This window comes from Balaenoptera borealis, assembly GCF_965194805.1.
Source record: "Balaenoptera borealis genome assembly, chromosome: 10".
In the NCBI taxonomy this organism is placed as follows: Eukaryota; Metazoa; Chordata; class Mammalia; order Artiodactyla; family Balaenopteridae; genus Balaenoptera; species Balaenoptera borealis.
Window position 1 is genome coordinate 85,756,324 of NC_138874.1, and position 18,082 is coordinate 85,774,405.

At 40.5% G+C, this 18,082-nt stretch overlaps 1 protein-coding gene across 6 annotated transcripts in view; it reads left to right on the forward strand.

Moving 5' to 3' along the window:
• Window positions 1-18,082, forward strand: part of PLCE1 (phospholipase C epsilon 1) — a 311,658-nt gene that overhangs the window by 231,342 nt on the left and 62,234 nt on the right. For all 6 annotated transcript variants that reach the window (XR_014248798.1, XM_082406420.1, XM_082406416.1 and 3 more), the window contains 3 exons: window positions 1,169-1,427; window positions 3,526-3,731; window positions 12,558-13,233. Coding sequence is in view for 5 of the 6 variants with exons in the window: in XM_082406420.1 (XP_082262546.1) it covers window positions 1,169-1,427; window positions 3,526-3,731; window positions 12,558-13,233 (1,141 nt within the window). In the remaining variant the exon portion in view is untranslated. The remainder of the gene's footprint in view (window positions 1-1,168; window positions 1,428-3,525; window positions 3,732-12,557; window positions 13,234-18,082) is intronic.

Sequence of the window (18,082 nt, forward strand, 5' to 3'; positions counted from 1 at the left end):
TCTGACCAACAACCTGCCGGGACACGGATCAGCCTCTCCATGGAGTTCCCTTGAAGCCCCTGCACTTGGGTGATTTCCTCCTTCTCACATACGGTGCCCTGACAGCCCTCTCCAAAGAAGCATTCCCTACGTGGCTGCTCAGACGCAGTTCCTCTGCTGATGGAGGGTGGGAGACCTCCGAGGGCAGAGCAGTTTGGGTCTCCTGGTGCCAACCCGCTGCCTCTCTTTAGAAGGTGGGGTTCAATGTCAGCTGTTGTTCTCAGCAGCAATTTCAAAATAGGAAAAATCTCATTTAACATCCTGTTCTGCACAAATACTTTAAGATAATGTCCCTCAAGACAGGCCAGTGACTTAATGTCAAAGCTGGATTCAGTAGAAGCAATTCAACAGAAGAGGTCAAAACAGGCTTCGTGGGTATCACTGCGGGACTGGCCTAATCCAATAACATTTAAAAGATCAAGAGGAGTGGATGGAACACATTTTCTGTGGGTGATCCTCCATAAATACTTGTAGAAACCATATTACGCAGGAAGTTTCTCTTTTGGGAAATCAGAAAAACTCAAACTTAAGTTCAGTGCCCACCTTCCGAAATTAACTCCTCCCACACGTGTGTGTTTGTTTTTGGCTGCATCGGGTCTTCGTTGCTGCGCGCTGGCTTTCTCTAGTTGCGGCGAGCGGGGGCCATTCTTCGTTGAGGTGCGCAGACTTCTCATTGCAATGGCTTCTCTTGTTGTGGAGCACAGGCTGCAGGCGCGTGGGCATTAGTAGTTGCAGCACGCAGCCTCAGTAGATGCAGCACGCGGGCCCTAGAGCACGTGGGCTTCAGTAGTTGCAGCGCGTGGGCTCAGTAGTTGTGGCACACAGGCTTAGTTGCTTCGTGGCATGTGGGATCTTCCCGGACCAGGGATTGAACCCGTGTCCCTTGCATTAGCAGGCAGATTCTTAACCACTGCACCACCAGGGAAGTCCCCACATGTATTTTTGTATGTATCTGTCCTATTTAATTTTCTGTTTCAATTTATTAAAGTAATATTCACATCATTTGGGGAATCCTAAATAAATATTAAAACAGAAAGAAAACATGAAAAAAATGGAATTTAGGCTATTTACTGTAAATTATATTATTTCTCCTTCAGTCTAAAAAAAAAATGTCATTGACTTGTAACAGGTCAAGAAAAGTTTTAAAAATGTGGCAGTTTATGGACCAGTCTGACCTGGAGACGATGAGGAGCCTGAAGGACGCCATGGCCCAGCATGAATCTTCCTGCGAGTACAGGAAGGTGGTGACTCGGGCGCTGCACATCCCCGGCTGTAAGGTGGTTCCATTCTGCGGGGTGTTTCTGAAGGAGCTCTGTGAGGTGCTTGACGGAGCCTCCGGCCTCATGAAGCTTTGCCCGAGGTACAATTCCCAAGAAGAAACTCTAGAGGTGAGGCCTTTCAAAATCCTCATGGTCTGGAGAATCGTTGTTGCCACCTGGCTTGTCACTCACTAAAGCCAGAAGAGAGACCTTTCTGAGCCCAGGGTTATCAGTTGTCACTGTTGTGTTGGGTAACAGTTAGGTCCTTGAACATTCCAGAGAAAAGAATGCCAACTAACACTGTTGGGGCTTAACATTAAGTTAGCTTTAATGGGGCAATGTGAAAGTACAAGTGCAAGTGGGTATTGTTTCCTGATTTTTTTTTTAAGGTTGATGGGGTTTTCTTCTCTCTTATTGGGTGGGAACATCTGGGTGCAGGGGATACGAGAAGTCAAGCGAGAGTGGTAACATTTTTGGATCAGTGGAAGAAAGACTGAAGGGAAGTCAACACTGCCTTCCTTTCCTCCTCTGTGGGAATCTGGTACGTCTTCTAAGGACGAGCTCCGGGCTCCTGATCGCACTGCCTCCATTCCCCCTGGCCCATTGCTTCTCATTCCTGACCCCCAGCGTGGAGAAGACCACAGAGCTTGGACTCAGAGCATTGGGCATTGGAGAGAAGGGGCATTGAGAAACGGAAGAAGATTCGGAAATATCTTATATAGTGTTTAGAAACGAAAGAAGGGACTAAAAGGGGGGAACTTTACAGAGAATTTTGAGGAGTCCCATACCTTTACAGAGAATTTTGAGGAGTCCCATACCTGGAAGTCCCACACCGAAATCTAGAGTCATTCTCACCATGGTGACAGCACCCACTGCTGACCTTACACACACACACTCACACTCACACACAGCCCTTCTCAGTGGCAGTGGGAAAAATCTCCTAAAACTGCAGCCTTTTCCAGGTCACCTGGGAACAAAAGCATCACCTGGTATCAGGGAGACTTAGAACCTCTGACAGGTGCCGGCAGCACTACTGGCTTGCATCTCCCTGTCTTATGAGGGGGGGTAAAGTGCAAGAAATGGAGGAGAAAGCTTAAAGCAAGCCCCCCCGAGCTGCACCCACACCACCTCCGTCATGTCTCAGAAGGCAGGAACACCCTATCTCATGGCCTAGCTGCCCCTCTTGTTACCAACCAGGGTTCTTTTCCTTCCCCAATCAATAGAAATTGACTAGAGGCCAGACAAGAAATTCAGGCAAGGCTTTATTGGGGCCCCTGCTGCAGCAAGGGGGAGTGAGAACAAACGATAGGTTCCCCTGCTTGCTTGCTCCCTGAGTGGGGATGGGGAGAGCTTGTTCCTTATATGGGGTGAGGGTAGGCATGTGTCCAGGGGTCGGGCCAGAGGGGTAGCTGAGGTGTTTTGCCAACCCCTCTGGTGGTGCTGTGTGCACGGGGCATGCTCAGTACCCTGCTTTTGCTCCCCACTCTTCAAAAGTGGCAGTTGGGTTTTTTTGGTCTCTTTGTATCTTTTGGGTCTAGAATTTAACCCCAACTGTGCATGCACACAGTTATTTTTAGTCCCGTACAGTTTCTTTGTATTTTGTTTCTAGAGGAGAGGTGTGTCCAGGTGCAAGCACCAGCAAAGGGTCCCAGGTCCCAGCAAAGGGTCCCAGGTCCCAGCCTGTCTCACTCTGACTTCTGATGGGAGAAACTTCCTGATCACAAATACAGACAATAAGAGCTTATAAACCACCAGGAAGCCTCTGTGTTACCATAAGATATATGGGAAATAAAGCAAAATGTCCCCCTTTCTCCACCATTTTCTTGGGCCCCAGTAATTTTACCCAGTTCCATAGAATAATACACTTTTGTCATGGTTTTTCTCAATTTTCACTACAAGGGTAAAATAACCCTGTCCTTCCTCTGTGAAGTGGCTAATCTTCTCCCTAGGGAACCTTGAAATAATATTGCTTTTTATGTTGTAAATTCAAAGTGGGGTGTTGATTCCTAGAGGGGCTAAAGTTGTCTTAGTGGAAACAAGAGTGAGTTTAGTATTTCATGCGGTGAGAGGAAAAAAATGTTTTTCCTGGAGGTTTTCTTTCCCCCAATAAAATAGGCACAAATGCCATTATTTATGACTGTTAAGATTTCGTTTCCCTAGCTAAGTAGGTTATTTAGATGTAGTATGTGAAGTTGCAATCACAAATCCTCAATATATTTTTCTGTAGTTTGTAGCCGATTACAGTGGACAAGATAATTTCTTACAACGAGTGGGACAGAATGGCTTAAAGAATTCAGAGAAGGAGTCCACCGTCAACAGCATCTTTCAGATCATCAGGAGCTGCAGTCGAAGTCTGGAGACAGAGGAGGAGGACAGCTCCAGTGAAGGGAACAGCTCTAGGAAAAATTCCTTGAAGGATAAAGCCCGATGGCAGTAAGTTTTACATTTTAAGAATTGGGTTGCTCATTTCTTCTTTTTCCTACTCCAGTTTGGTTTCAGATCAAACCTAATAAAAACTCACCACCTTTATCAGTAAGCTGTGCTTCTTTATCTTTAAAATTTACCAATTCTGAAATAGGATTTACCTGTCTAATCTGGCTGCTCTGTTCCAAAATTACTGCTCATAATTTAACTTCTTGCTATCTGTTACCCCTTTTTAAAAATTAGAGCTATCCTGCCATTTCTAAAAGTTTAACAAATTAAATTTCAGGATTAAAACCATAATCCTTTATTTCATAGCTTCTATAAGAATGGTTTTTATTATAATATGGAGGTCCCTTGAAAAACTAAAAATAGAGTTACCATGTGATCCAGCAATCCCACACTCCTTGGGCATATATCTGGAGAAAACTCTATTTGAAAAGATACATGCACCTAAGTGTCCATTGACAGATGAATGGATAAAGAAGTTGTGGTGCATATATACAGTGGAATACTACTCAGCCACAAAAAAGAATGAAATAATGACATTTGCAGCAACATGGATGGACTAGAGATTATCATACCAAGTGAAGTAAGTCAGACAAAGTCAAATATCATATGATATCACTTATATGTGTAATCTAAAATATGTTACAAATGAACTTATTTACAAAGCAGAAACAGACTCAAAGACATAAAAAGCAAATTTGTGGTTACCAAACAGGGAAGGCAGAGGGAGGGATAAATTAGGAGTTTGGGGTTAGCAGATATAAACTACTATATACAAAATAGATAAACAACAAAGTCCTACTGTGTAACACAGGGAACTAACTATATTCAATATCTTGTAATAAACTATAATGGAAAAGAATATGAAAAAGGATATATAGTATCCTTTGTAAATAGTATCCATAGTATACTTTATAAATCAACTACACTTCAATTAAAAAAATAAAATTTTAAAAAGGGTTTTATTCATCACTAGGTGGGGCACAGGGGTGAGTATTAACGTATTTTTAAATCAAATATACTGAGATAGTAGGGTTGGAGTTAGTCATACCCAGAAATCAGCACTGTTGCAGCTCCCCCCAACCTCTGATGATTCTAAGGCAGGTGGTAACTCACGTTCAGGTGGCATCTGCAGCTTTGTAATTGCTCAGTTGTTTCAATTGCTATTTATTGACAAGCATGGCAATCTAGCCAGACATGTTTGCTTAACCCACGACCAGATGAGAAGTTCAGAAATCAGTGGTCTTAGGGCAGGCATTGCATCTCTTCAAGGCCATTTACTCATGGTCAAGCCCAGCTGAAATGACAGAGCCTGGCCCAGCTGGAGGAAGCCTTGAGCACCATCCAAAAGTATGACATCTACTGACTTTGACATCTTGGCCACAAAAGGTTTTATTTGTGTTGAGTACTCATGTGTCATACCTTACGGTTGTCTCCAAGTCCTTGTGAGACATTGCTGTTTGTTTTGCAGAGCCTTTCCTGGTTGTGTGTGTGTGTATGAGCCTACACTGGGAAGGAGGACAGCGTTTTTGGAAAATAATTTTTTTGGAATTGTAGTGCTGGATCCTTAGAATCAGTTGTGAACACACAAATGAACGCCTTGTATCTGAATCCCGAATGCTATTATTAAGGAGGTGAACCTGTATTCCAGGTTTCTCCAAAGTCTTTGGGCTTTTTTTCAAACCTCGCTTCCTAGCTCATTCCCCCATAGAGGACCCAGGTGCTCGAAGATTAACCACTACCGCCCTTAACACAATGCCTCGTCCCTAAAGCTCAAATCTCACAAGTAGCTTCTACCAATTGTTCTTCTTAGTTGATCTCAAGTCAAAGATTATTTGAAAGTTTTCTCACTAGTTTTTGCTGACATTGGTGCCACTCTATGTATAGAGAGAGGACCATCTACAAATAAGCACAAAGAAGCATCTCATAGCCACTTAAGTCCTTAATCTATATCTACCTCTATCTACCTCTCTCTATACACAGGTATCTATGTATATATCTACATCCTCCCACTAAAGATTTTGTAGATGCTTACAAAAATAAATATAAATAATTGAGGATATTAAGGAAAAGGGAAAATATTTTGTAGGTGCTTATATGAATAAATATAAATAATTGAAGATATTAAGGAAAAAGGAAAATAGGATAGGAAAAAATAAAACATACAGAAATGTATACTGTATAGTCTTTACAGTGACTAAATTTTGTTCTGAGATAGTGACCATAGGAAAGAGGGAATCGGGATTCACAGTATTTGTAAAGAAAAATCAAACAGATGTTTGAGAGAAGCATGCCTGTTCTTCATACTGAGATCTGGCTGAAATTCCTTCCTTAAATCCTACTATAAGGGATACATCATCCCTGAATAGATAAAATTTCACATGACTCTGTTTTATAACAGCCTTCACTTGGGGCCGTGTGTGTGTGTGTGTGTGTGTGTGTGTGTGTGTAGGTGTATATATTACTTACAGGTGTCAGTCTTTCTAAAATACTTTTAGGAATGCTACCTTTGGTTGAGCCTCAGAGACCAAGCCTCTGAACTTTCATTTACCATCCTTTCCTTTTGCCTGGGATTCCTTCAAGTGATAAATTTCTTACCTCATAACATCACCTCTCATGAAATCTTTATTTCCAATTTTCTGCTTACTCCCTTGTCTCCTCCCTAATCATTTTATCATCTACATCCTAAGATCATTGCTCTTCCACTTCCAATTTTCCAGACCCCGCTTGTAAGCACTCTTACAAAGAGAAAAGAGGCACAAAAATGCAAATATTTCTTTTACAATACCTGTGAAGTCCTATTGAAATCCTCACACTGAAATTTATGCACCTCAGTACCAGTAAGTTTTCTTACCCCACATGACTGCTATTTTGAAAAGAACCACTGAATGCACAAGATGGGGGTGAGGGTGTTTAATAAAACTCACGGAAACCAGATCAGCGAGCACTGTTTCTGGGACCATCTGCCAGGACTTGGGAATCCATTCCTGATCCAGAGTCCCGCATTAGAATATCCAGCACAGGGTTGTATGTGGAAAAGGGATTTCCAGATCCCAAAACCCATGGGAACTGTGCTTTGTTGTTGATTTGGCTGAAACAAAGACTCTATAAACAATAACCTCCAGCCCCTGTTCCTATGGCAGCCACCAACCCTGTGAAAACGACATCAAAGAAAGAAGGGGCAATCTCATGGTCCTTTGGTTCACGCAGCCCAAAGGGTGCTCTAATAATTTTTCTCAAATATCTCAGCTACTCCTGCCAGAACACCCATTCAAAACACTCACAGAAACCCCAGAAAAAATGATCATAAGAAGTTGAAGACCTCAGCAGGAAAGGAACAGGGTTGAAAGAATCTCAGAATGTCAGTGAGATCTTAAGGTCAACTCATCCAACTCATCATCTCCCTGTACAAATGAAGAAGTGGTACCCGGAGAGGTGAAGTCACTTGCCTAAGTGGTGCCTAGCAGAGCTGGGTCGTGAACCTGACCACGTGATCAACTTCAAGGCAGGATCTTTTCTCCTACAATGTTTAAGGCATTTCTTGTCACTGTAGAACCCTCAACTTTTTTTAATTTCTAGTTCCTGTAGTTTAGGAACATCTGAATTCTAAAAATATTCCAATTACATTTCATATGATCTATAAAGCTCATTAATAATGACTTTTCAAGTTTACCAGCATGAAGAATAATGAGTTTTGCCTGTGTGAGTATGTCATGAAGGCATAAAAGTAGCATATAGCACCATTGTAGGAAAATGGAAATTAAGAATATTTAGATGTATAGAGAAGAGTGTTGGGTCATATAGGAGCTGCAAGTTCTTATTAACGATATTGTTAAGTGAGAGAGTAGCACTGACATATATGCACTACCAAATGTAAAATGGATGGCTGGTGGGAGGCTGCTGAAAAGCACGGGGAGATCAGCTCGGTGCTTTGTGACCACCTAGAGAGGTGAGATAGGGAGAATGGGAGCGAGGCTCAAGAGGGAGGGGATATGGGGATATATGTACGCATATGGCTGATTCACTTTGTTGTACAGCAGAAACTAACACACCATTGTAAAGCAATTATACTCCAATAAAGATGTAAAAAAACAAAACAAAAAAAACCCCGATATTGTTGACCCTCTTTAAAATGCTGCAGCTTAAAAAGGTTTTGTCCATTTGCAGAAATTGGATACAAGTAGATAACAAGTTCAGACAGAACCTTAGAATGGAGGCTGCTTGGGATGAGTAAGTGCTCAAAGCTTGCAGTCACATTGTCTGGGCCTGAATCTTGCCCCCACCACTTACTATTTGTGTCACCTGGGTAGGTGACTAAATCTTACTAAGCCTCAGTTTTGTAATCTGTAAGATGGGAATGATCATAATGCTTTATAAGGTTGTTGTAAGGGTTATGTGAGAGGGTGCATGTAAAATAAGGAGTTTTGCATTATAAAGGCATATAAATGGTGGCTATTGTAATTAATGCCTGCCATCACACCCTTCAAATACCAACCCAAGTCCTTAAGGCCTGGGCACCAGTGGCAGCAGTCACCATTTTAGGAGCAGCCCTCAGTCACCCTGCCCTTCCTTACAGGAGAATGCAGAGTACTCTCTGCTCTTCCATCCCAACAACCTCCTTGGAGACTTCCCTGGAAGATGATCCAACCCACAAGGATAGAAATAAAAAAGCCGAGCATGAGGAAGTAGAGGATCTGAGAAAAGATCAGAGTTACAGGATTTGCCACACATACACACACACTTATGTGCACACACAAAATAATAAAATGATAAGAAACCAATCACTTATTCTCCGCAGAGGATGGTGCAGACACATCCCAGCCTTACAAACACCCACCTCCTAACAGCCTTTAGGGACAGCTGACTGCCTCTGCCCAGCCCAGACCTTAACATGATCTCCTCCCACCAACACCCCACCCCCGGCTCTGCTGGGGGTACCTGGGGCTGGGGATACCTAGGACCCCCTCTCTTTCTCTCTCTTCCTGTCTCCTTGACCAAGTACCCAAGACCCAGTCCTGCTTCTGTGACAAAGAAAGCCATTTTCCCACTATCTGTACAACATTCAGTTTAAGCTCGTTTATCACTTGAATCCCAACTTGAAACTTGGACACCATTTTTACAGAGAAGCAATGTTTGTTTGGGTGGCTGTGTTTTAGGATATTGACTTTGCAAATACAAACTGGGCAATAATATTATTAATATATGACATGTTATTATTTATCAAGAGCCTACTTTTAAACAAACACTGTTCTAAATACTTTACATATGTTAAATTAGTTAATCCTCACAGCAATTCCATTTCACTCAAGATCTCACATCTAGCAGGGCCAGAATTTAACCTCACGCAGGCTGACTTTGAAGTCCTCACACTACGGAGCTATAATTTAGAAGCTGCCTGTGGTTGAGGAAGGTGCTAGGTTAATTAAAAGCAAGAATTTGCCAGAAGCAAATTCTGGCAAACTCTGGATTTTATTACAGGGAATAGCTATAGCAAGTCCTTTGGAAAAGGTGTACATTTTCATCTAACAAAATTAAATTTAGGCTTATCACTCGATGAATCATGTTTATGCAATCATATTAACTTTGCAGCAGTAACAAAACTTCATGAAGAAAATATGTAACCAGGATGATAGATAGCCCACTTGTCCCCTAATATAAGATTTTCATCAGGGAACATTAGAAAAGTGTTTATCTGTCAATTTATGGTTTCTAACTTTAGAACCTCTTCAGGGGTCGGATACAAACTTTCCTTCTCTTTTCACTCCTTGGTCCTCTCGTTAAAGCGTATGACCTAAGTTTGACTAGGCAATTTCTTTGCTGGTAAACCACATCTTTGATTTGGTTAATGCCACTTGGTTCCTGAACAACTCTTTAAGTTCCACCTTATTCCTTCTTGTAAACCCACAGAAACTTGTCTCCTGAGAGAAGCAGGCACAGAAGTGCATAAAATTCACTATATGATCTAAGAGACAAAGCTACTAGTTTCCTTCTTGAAATGAACTTATTTCATTACAAACCATTGTCTGTTTTTTCTTGGGCATTAGTCCCTGGAAGAATGGCTTTTAAAGGAATTATTAACACCTAGCATTAATTCTCTTTGTGTTCTAAAATAGAACTGATGCTAAGAAAGACAGTGTCCTCTCTCTCTCTACTTAACCTCATCTCTGAGCAGCAGAAACAGGCTCCAGAAAAGCCTCATAATTTTTCTTTCCAGACACTACTTTTTACTGATGTGTATAAAATTGATGACTAATAAGAACCTGCAGTATAAAAAAACAAACAAAACAACTAATACTAAACTTTCATTGGGTTATTTGTATGGAAATATGTTAATATAAATGTTTCAGACATTACATGAAATTTCTAAAAATCTTATATGTTCTGGTATAATGTTATAAGTCATAATTCTAGTTATTACTTTAAAATGTATATCTCAGAAATAACTAAATTTCCTTGTCAATTGCATTATTATGAACTTTCATCAAATCTTTAACCATGGTCATTTTTAAGTCTTTTGTCATTTACAGACAGTTCTGGGTGTACTCTGATGCTTTTGCAAATATGTTCCTATAAAAGGGTTTCATCTTCAAGGAATTCATGGAAAAGACTCTGACAAGTACAGGTTTCTGGTAACTGACTGTACTGCTGAACTGAATGAATAAGCATTTTCAGAACTCTAATGAAAAACTGATGAACTCATAAAAGTGCTAGCAAAAGATCAAGATGAAAAAAAAAATTAATTACGTGGGACTGAGTGAACTGATGAGGATGATTATAATTTTTGTGACTTTCTGTTTGAATTAAAAAAAAAAAAAAAAAGAATTTCCCAACCTATGTACTTAGACCATGAACTATATTCAGTGAATCAACTTCCAGAACATGTCCTATCAAGAAGAATTAAGCAAAGCTGCAACTAACATCCCAGAACTCCAGGGAGAGAAGATTCCAGGAAATGTCACAAATTTGCTTCGTATTTTTGGTTTAGGTTTGAGAAGCTTGGCACTATACACTCTACTAGGCTTTAGGGAATAAGTTAATAAATTAATAAATAAGTAAAATTTAAAAAAAAAGAAAAGTTCACTGCTGTGATTGTATGATAGTACATCCTGCTTTTCTTTATAATTTTACCACTATTATGCCTCTCTAAACAATATAGTATAGTTTTCCCTGGTTTTGAAATTTATATTAATGTAATCATACAGTATATATGCCTGTATGTCTTGCTTAAGATTTGTCCATGTTGTTGCACGTAGTCAGCCATTGCATGTTCATTTTCATTGCTGTGCAGGATTGTGTTGTATGAATTACTGCGAATTTTATTTATACATTTTATTGTTGCTGGACATTTGGGTGGTTTCCAGTGTTTCCAGTGTGGATGATTTGAAAAGGATATTCTGACCATCAGATTTGTGAGATCCCTTGTGGATTTCTTTTCTTTCTTAAGAATATCTATTTATGTGGGGCAAGGAAGAAGAACCTCTTGCTGTTTGAAAGCAGTAGTGGGATCTTGCTCAGGGACCAGGATCTAGACTGAGAGTCCAAGAAGCCCAGGGCTGCTGTTCATGCCTTGCCAAGGGGCAGTCGGCTGCCCAACTGCCTCAAGATCATGGGAACATTCCTTCCCAGGGATGTATGGACCAACTCCTTCTCAATTTTATCCACCACTTTGCTAGTGATATCTATGGATCAAACAGCAGAAAGCTTGATCTTAGTAACAATTCCTCATGCTTTGAAGAGAATGAGTCTGTCTTAGGCATGTTTCTACCAAGTGGCCAAATAGAAAGGAGGCAATAAAGGCTCCCTTACCTTACCCCTAAGATCCTTCTGGCCTTGGTAATCCAGGTTCCTGACTCAGGGAAGGCAACTTGCTAAACTGTCCAAGCAGACGAGTCCTTTATGTGCACATGTGCACACACAGGTGCGCACACACATACAGTGAAAATCTAAGGTTGAGTCAAGGAGGGCTGTTCTTGCTCATCTGGCACCATGACAGTATTTCCCAATGAGTGCCTTTGAACTAATTGTATTTTATTTTTAACAGAGGCACTTCGCAGGCCCACTTATTAAGTCTTGTTTTGCCTATTTTAGCCCCATTGTATTTTGTTATGACCAAGTAGAAGGCAACGCACCTAGTAATGAAGAGCCCAGGCTAAGGAGTCAGACAGACCAGAATCCTGCCTTGGGTAGGTCTCTTCTGAGTTGGGTAACCTGGAGCAGTTACTCATCCCTCCTGAACCTCAGTTTCCCCATAAGTTAAAAAAAAAAAAAAGAAAACTTACTTTGCAAATAGGTCAAATAAAGTGCAAAAATGTATGTAAAGTATTTAACACAGTTCCTGACACAAAAGGAAAAACTAATAAATAGTGAAGATTATCATTGTTTACATTAAAAATGCAATAACTGGGGACTTCCCTGGCAGTCCAGTGGTTAAGACTTCGCCTTCCAATGCAGAGGGTGCGGGTTCAATCCTTGATTAGGGAGCTAAGATCCCACATGCCTCGCAGCCAAAAAACCAAAATATAAAACAGAAGAATAGTGTAACAAATTCAATAAAGACTTTAAAAATGGTCCACGTCAAACAAAATCTTTAAAAATGCAGTAACTGATCTAGTAGTTCCTTTCTTTAAGCCTTTGGTCAGACATATTGTTAAATAATAAGGTTTTCAAATACAGCTAAAAAAATTACTCTGTGACTTTTAGCATTTTATATTTTATATGCTAATTTGAATTCATAGTGGAATTAAAAATGGTGTCCAGTGTCAGTGAAAGCTTTTTGTTGTTCTCACTTCTGATTATAAGACAGACCAAATTTGTATCTCTTTCTATCAGGTTTATAATTGGAGATCTGTTGGATTCTGAAAATGACATCTTTGAGCAGCCCCAAGAATGGGACCCTCACGCATCAGAAGAGCCACAGAAGGCCTTTGACCATGGGACAGAGCTCATCCCGTGGTACGCGCTGTCCATCCAAGCTGATGTGCACCAGTTCCTGCTGCAGGGGGCCACGGTCATCCACTATGACCAGGACATGCACCTCTCTGCCCGCTGCTTCCTCCAGCTTCAGCCTGACAATAGCACCTTGACCTGGATAAAGCCCACCACTGCTTCCCTAGCCAGTGCTAAAGCAAAACTTGGTGTGCTTAGTAACACATCCGAGCCTGGCAAATTCCCATTACTGGGCAATGCTGGATTAAGTGGCCTGGCAGAGGGGGTCTTGGATCTGTTTTCAGCAAAGGCTGTGTACATGGGACACCCTAGCATTGATATACACACTGTGTGTGTCCAGAACAAACTGAGTAACATGTCTCTCTCAGAGACTGGAGTGACACTGCTCTACGGGCTTCAGACCACGGACAATAGGTTATTGCACTTTGTGGCACCAAAGCACACAGCTAAAATGCTCTTCAGTGGATTGTTGGAACTCACTAGAGCTGTGAGAAAGATGAGGAAGTTCCCTGACCAAAGACAGCAGTGGCTGCGGAAACAGTACGTCAGCCTCTACCAGGTAAGGGGTACAGCCTTCCCTCTCTCCTCAGTAGTATAATTCTCCAGATATAATTGTTATAAAAACACACTGGACAACTAGACCACCAAGTTTCATTCTCCCAGCTTTGTCACTTCCTACCTAAGTGATATGGAACAGCTTTTATTTAACCTCTCTGTGCCTCAGTTTCTTATCTATAAAGTGAGAATAATAATGATACCTATTCATAGGGTGGCTGTGAGGTTTAACTGAGTTAATATGTGTAAAGCCATAATGTAAATTCATAGGTATAAAGAATAGTGTCTGGCTCATAGTAGGTCCTATTATTATTTTGTATGAAAACAGTGACTGTGGTCATTGTACATCTCACATCTGGAAAGAAACGAGTTAATATAAGCATTTTCACTTACTCAAAGTGAAAATGGAAAGCACTGTATCTGAATGCTTTTATTATTAATTAGGGACTAGCTGATACATTGGAAACCTTCACTTTGGAAATTGAAATCCTGTTTCATCTTCTAATGTGCTCCGTGACTCTGGGAGGGTTATTTAACTTACTGTGTATTGCTGCTGAACTGTAGGACTTTTAAGGTTAAAAGAAACTTTCCCAAATGTGAGATAAACTCATACCTAGAGTTCTTCCAAACCATATTTGTAGTGGCAGCAGCTCTTAGGAGGCAGTTTCTCACAGTCACAGCTTAAACTGAGTGAGTTTTTCATTAACCCTAAATTATCAGGTACTTTGACACTCCAGCTAAGGGTGGCAGGAGGCCTGGGCTGAATGAGGTGGTGAGAAGAGACACAGGCATAACCAGAGTAGCACATTTGTGGAGGAAGGAGGACAGAGATTGCTCAGAAACTGAGTCATAGACCCCACTACAAGGTGACAGTGTTAGTGGTGTTGTCAAATGAGTTGCACAAAGTATTCGGTTTTTCTTTTCTATGCTTTTCTATCTATTGGGGGGGAAATTATCTTTTCTACTAGTGTCACAGAACAAATAGAAGTATGATTTAAATTACTCAAATGGCTGATTTCATGTACTTTTCACAGTGCTAACATGTTTCTGACAAGTAAAAACATCTTCCCCTCTGGAATGTTAGTAGAGGCACATATAGGACCCCTTCTTTCCCCTTTTCCCACATCCATGCAGTACTTATGAGTAGAGATGATATCCTGAATAACTAACTTGATTAATGACTTAATAAGCACATAGACCTATATACACGATTATGCTGCACTGCGCAAAGCCAGTCTTAGTTAACTCGTCTAAAATGGAAACCAAAATACCTGCTTCCTGTCTACTCCACAGGGAGCTCTCAGTGCTGCCAGCTGCTTGGAAGAAAGGTCTTCAGGAGCTATTATCAATATTGATTTTCTTTTTTTTTTTTTCATAAATTTATTTATTTATTTGTTCATATTTTTGGCTGCATTGGGTCTTTGTTGCTGCGCACGGGCTTTCTCTAGTTGCAGCGAGCGGGGGCTGCTCTTCGTTGCGGTGCACAGACTTCTCATTGCGGTGGCTTCTCTTGTTGCGGAGCACGGGCTCTAGGCGCGCGGGCTCAGTAGTTGTGGCTCGCGGGCTCTAGAGCACAGGCTCAGTAGTTGTGGCACATGGGCTCAGTTGCTCTGCAGCATGTGGGATCCTCCCCGACCAGGGCTCAAACTGGTGTCCCCTGCATTGGCAGGCGGATTCTTAACCACTGCGCCACCAGGGAAGTCCCTTGATTTTCAATTACAGTCATTTCTCAGCCTTCTAGAATCATGAAAATCCATTCAAGCTGGGCATAAACCAAAATCTTTGGGCTCATTTACAATCACTGTCACAAAGCCTATGTGGTTTATTTGCTCCATTTGTTTCCCTCCCCATGTTATAGCATAAAGTAACTGAATTAACATATAAGGTCTACTTAGTTTCTCATTTAACCTGGCAACCTTCAGTTTGTGCTGAAGGAGGCACCAGCTGAGACCATGAACAATGGTCTGATGAGAAGAGGTAAGAGCAGAGATAGAGGAAATGACTTGGAGCAGATTCAGTCCTACACAGTTGCAAACACAGCTACACCCCTTCCTATCTCCCAGCCCCTACCCCTCCACCCCGTGTGGAACTAAGCCATCACAGTGTAACAGCAAAATAGCTCCATTATACCTCAGTCACTTCTGAGCACACAGGTGACATTATTCCTCAAAACAATGTACTACATGAGCTGCCTAAGACAGGCAACAGTCTTAGACGCTCAAGATTTCTTTCTTTCTTTTTTTTTTTTTTAAAGTGAAAAAGGTCAACGGACTACTCATTTTCCCATCAAATAGACCAGTTCCCAAATGATCTCAGGAAACATCAAAAAGATGCTAATTTCGTACTTGGAGAACAAAAGGTCAAACAGGCATCTTGCTAAATGCCCCGCTTGCTGACTTATAATACGACTTAGCACATTTAAAGCTCTGAGAAGTCTCAAAGTACAAATGAAACCTACTTAAATGTATCTATAAATTAAAGAAATGTATGAAAAGTCTTGATTTCTTCCAAACTTCTGTTAACAGCCCTATAAGTGTATCTCTTTATCCCCAGTTTGGGAAGAGCTTATATAGAAAATAATCTTTCTGACATCAGAGTCCTTTTGTGTGATGAAGGTATTCACGGTTACTTTCAAATATAAGTATTTAAGTACTAGTAAATGTAAATTGATCTAATGGAAATAGTAGCAGGAGATAAAGCAAAAGACAAGAAGAAATAGTGACATTTGTAATGAAGCCTAGGAATACAGGAAATTAAAAGAAAGTAAACTCTGCAGAGATTTCATGTGGGGTGTGGAGGAAAGGCTGGTATCATGAGCTTTGGCTCAAGGTTATCATGGGCAGAGCTTGGGAACTCATATACTTGGAAAGATCTCTGGGAAGCTGAGAAGGTTATACACAGGATTATCAGTAAACTTCTTTGATTGTAAGCAACAGAAACAGATTCTGGCTATCTTCAATGGAAAAAATGGGATCTATTTAAAGAATTAGATTAGTTTCACAGTCTTTAAGATAGCATATGCAAAGATATGCTGAGTTAAAAGTGCCTGAATATTTTTTAAGGAATGAATTTCCTAATCCTCAACTTCCACATGAACTGTTTTCTAAAACTGAGAATGTACCTTCACTCACAACAGTCCTTCTCCCAAATTAAAAATAGAAGGACATATTTCACCTGTCCTAAACAAGTTTATTGTTTTGTATAAAACGAAAGAAAGATTCAAACTACATTTTAGTTCCCAGAGAGTCTCCTTTAAAGATTAGACAAAAGCATCCTGCTTTTTCCAGGCCTAAAATATTTCCATTAAAAGTAAAGCTTGGCACACGTTGACCTGTTCTGAATTTAGAAAAACCAAAGCAGTGGAGGCTGATTCTTTTATATGTACATGGTAATGGATCTATTAAGTTTTTATATTAAAAGTTTTATTTTTTAGAGCAGTTTTAGGTTTATAATAAAATTGAAAGGAAGGTACAGAGATTTCCCATAAACCTCCTGCCCCCATGGCTGCATGGCACCCCCATTATCAACATCACTCACCAGAATGGTACATTCTTTACAAAGGATGAACCTATGTTGACACATCATAATCACTCAAAGTCCATAGTTTACCTTAGAGTTCACTCTTGGTGCTGTACATTCTGTGGGCTTGTGCAAATATTTATTGACATATATCCATCACTGTAATATTATATGGAGCATTTTCACTGCCCTAAAAATCCTGTGTGCTCAGCCTGTTATCTCTTTCTCCCACTCCACCCCCACCCCTTCCCCCAGTCCCCTGCAACCACTGATCTTTTTATTGTCTCCATAGTTTTGTCTTTTTCAGAATGTCATATAGTTGGAATCATACAATATGTAGCCTTCTCAGATTGGTTTCTTTCACTTCGTAATATGCATGTAAGTTTCCTCCCTGTCTTCTTGTAGCTTAATAGCTTTCTTTTTATTCTGAATGAAATTCCATTGTCTGGGTGGACCACAGATTATTCATTCATTCACCTACTAAAAGGTTTCTTTGTTGCTTCCAAATTTTGGCAATTATGAATAAAGCTGGTGTAAACATCCATGGTCAGGTTTTTGTGTGGACATAAGTTTTCAACTCATTTGGGTAAATACCAAGGAGTGTGATTGTTGGATCATACAGTAACAGTATGTTTAGTTTCGTAAGAAACCAAACTGCCTTCTGAAGTGGCTGTATGATTTTGCGTTTCCACCAGCAATGGATGAGAGTTCCTGTTGCTCCGCAACCTCACCAGCATTTGGTGTTGTCAGTGTTCTCAATTTTGGCCATTCTAATAGGTGTGTAGTGGTTTCTTGTTTCATTTCACATTTCCCTGATGACATATGATGTGGAACATCTTTTCATGGAATTATTTGCCATCTGTATGTCTGCTTTGGTGAGGTGTCTGTTAGGGTGTTTGGCCCATTTTTTTAATCGGGTTGTTTGTTTTCTTATTGTAGAGTTTTAAGATTTCTTTGTATATTTTGGATAACAGACCTTCCTCAGATATTTCTTTGCAAATATTTTCTCCCAGTCTGTGGCTTGTCTTCTAACTCTCTTGACAGTGTCTTTTGCAGAGCAGAACTTTTAAATTTTAATGAAGGGGTCTATTAAATGTTTAAAGATGTGTTATTTAAAACCCATAGATAAAAATTTCACAAGGTTTCTTTCAGAGTATGTTATGCAATAAGGTAGTTAAAATCTATTTATGAAATTGTGTCATGAATTGTTTATTCCACTTTGGAGTCAGTTGTAGTGACTTGTTATCAGGGACTCTCTTCAGCAGGCCTGCACGAGGTGGAATCATCTCCAACCATTTTCATTCTCTGTATCACTGCATTCAAGATTCATTTTT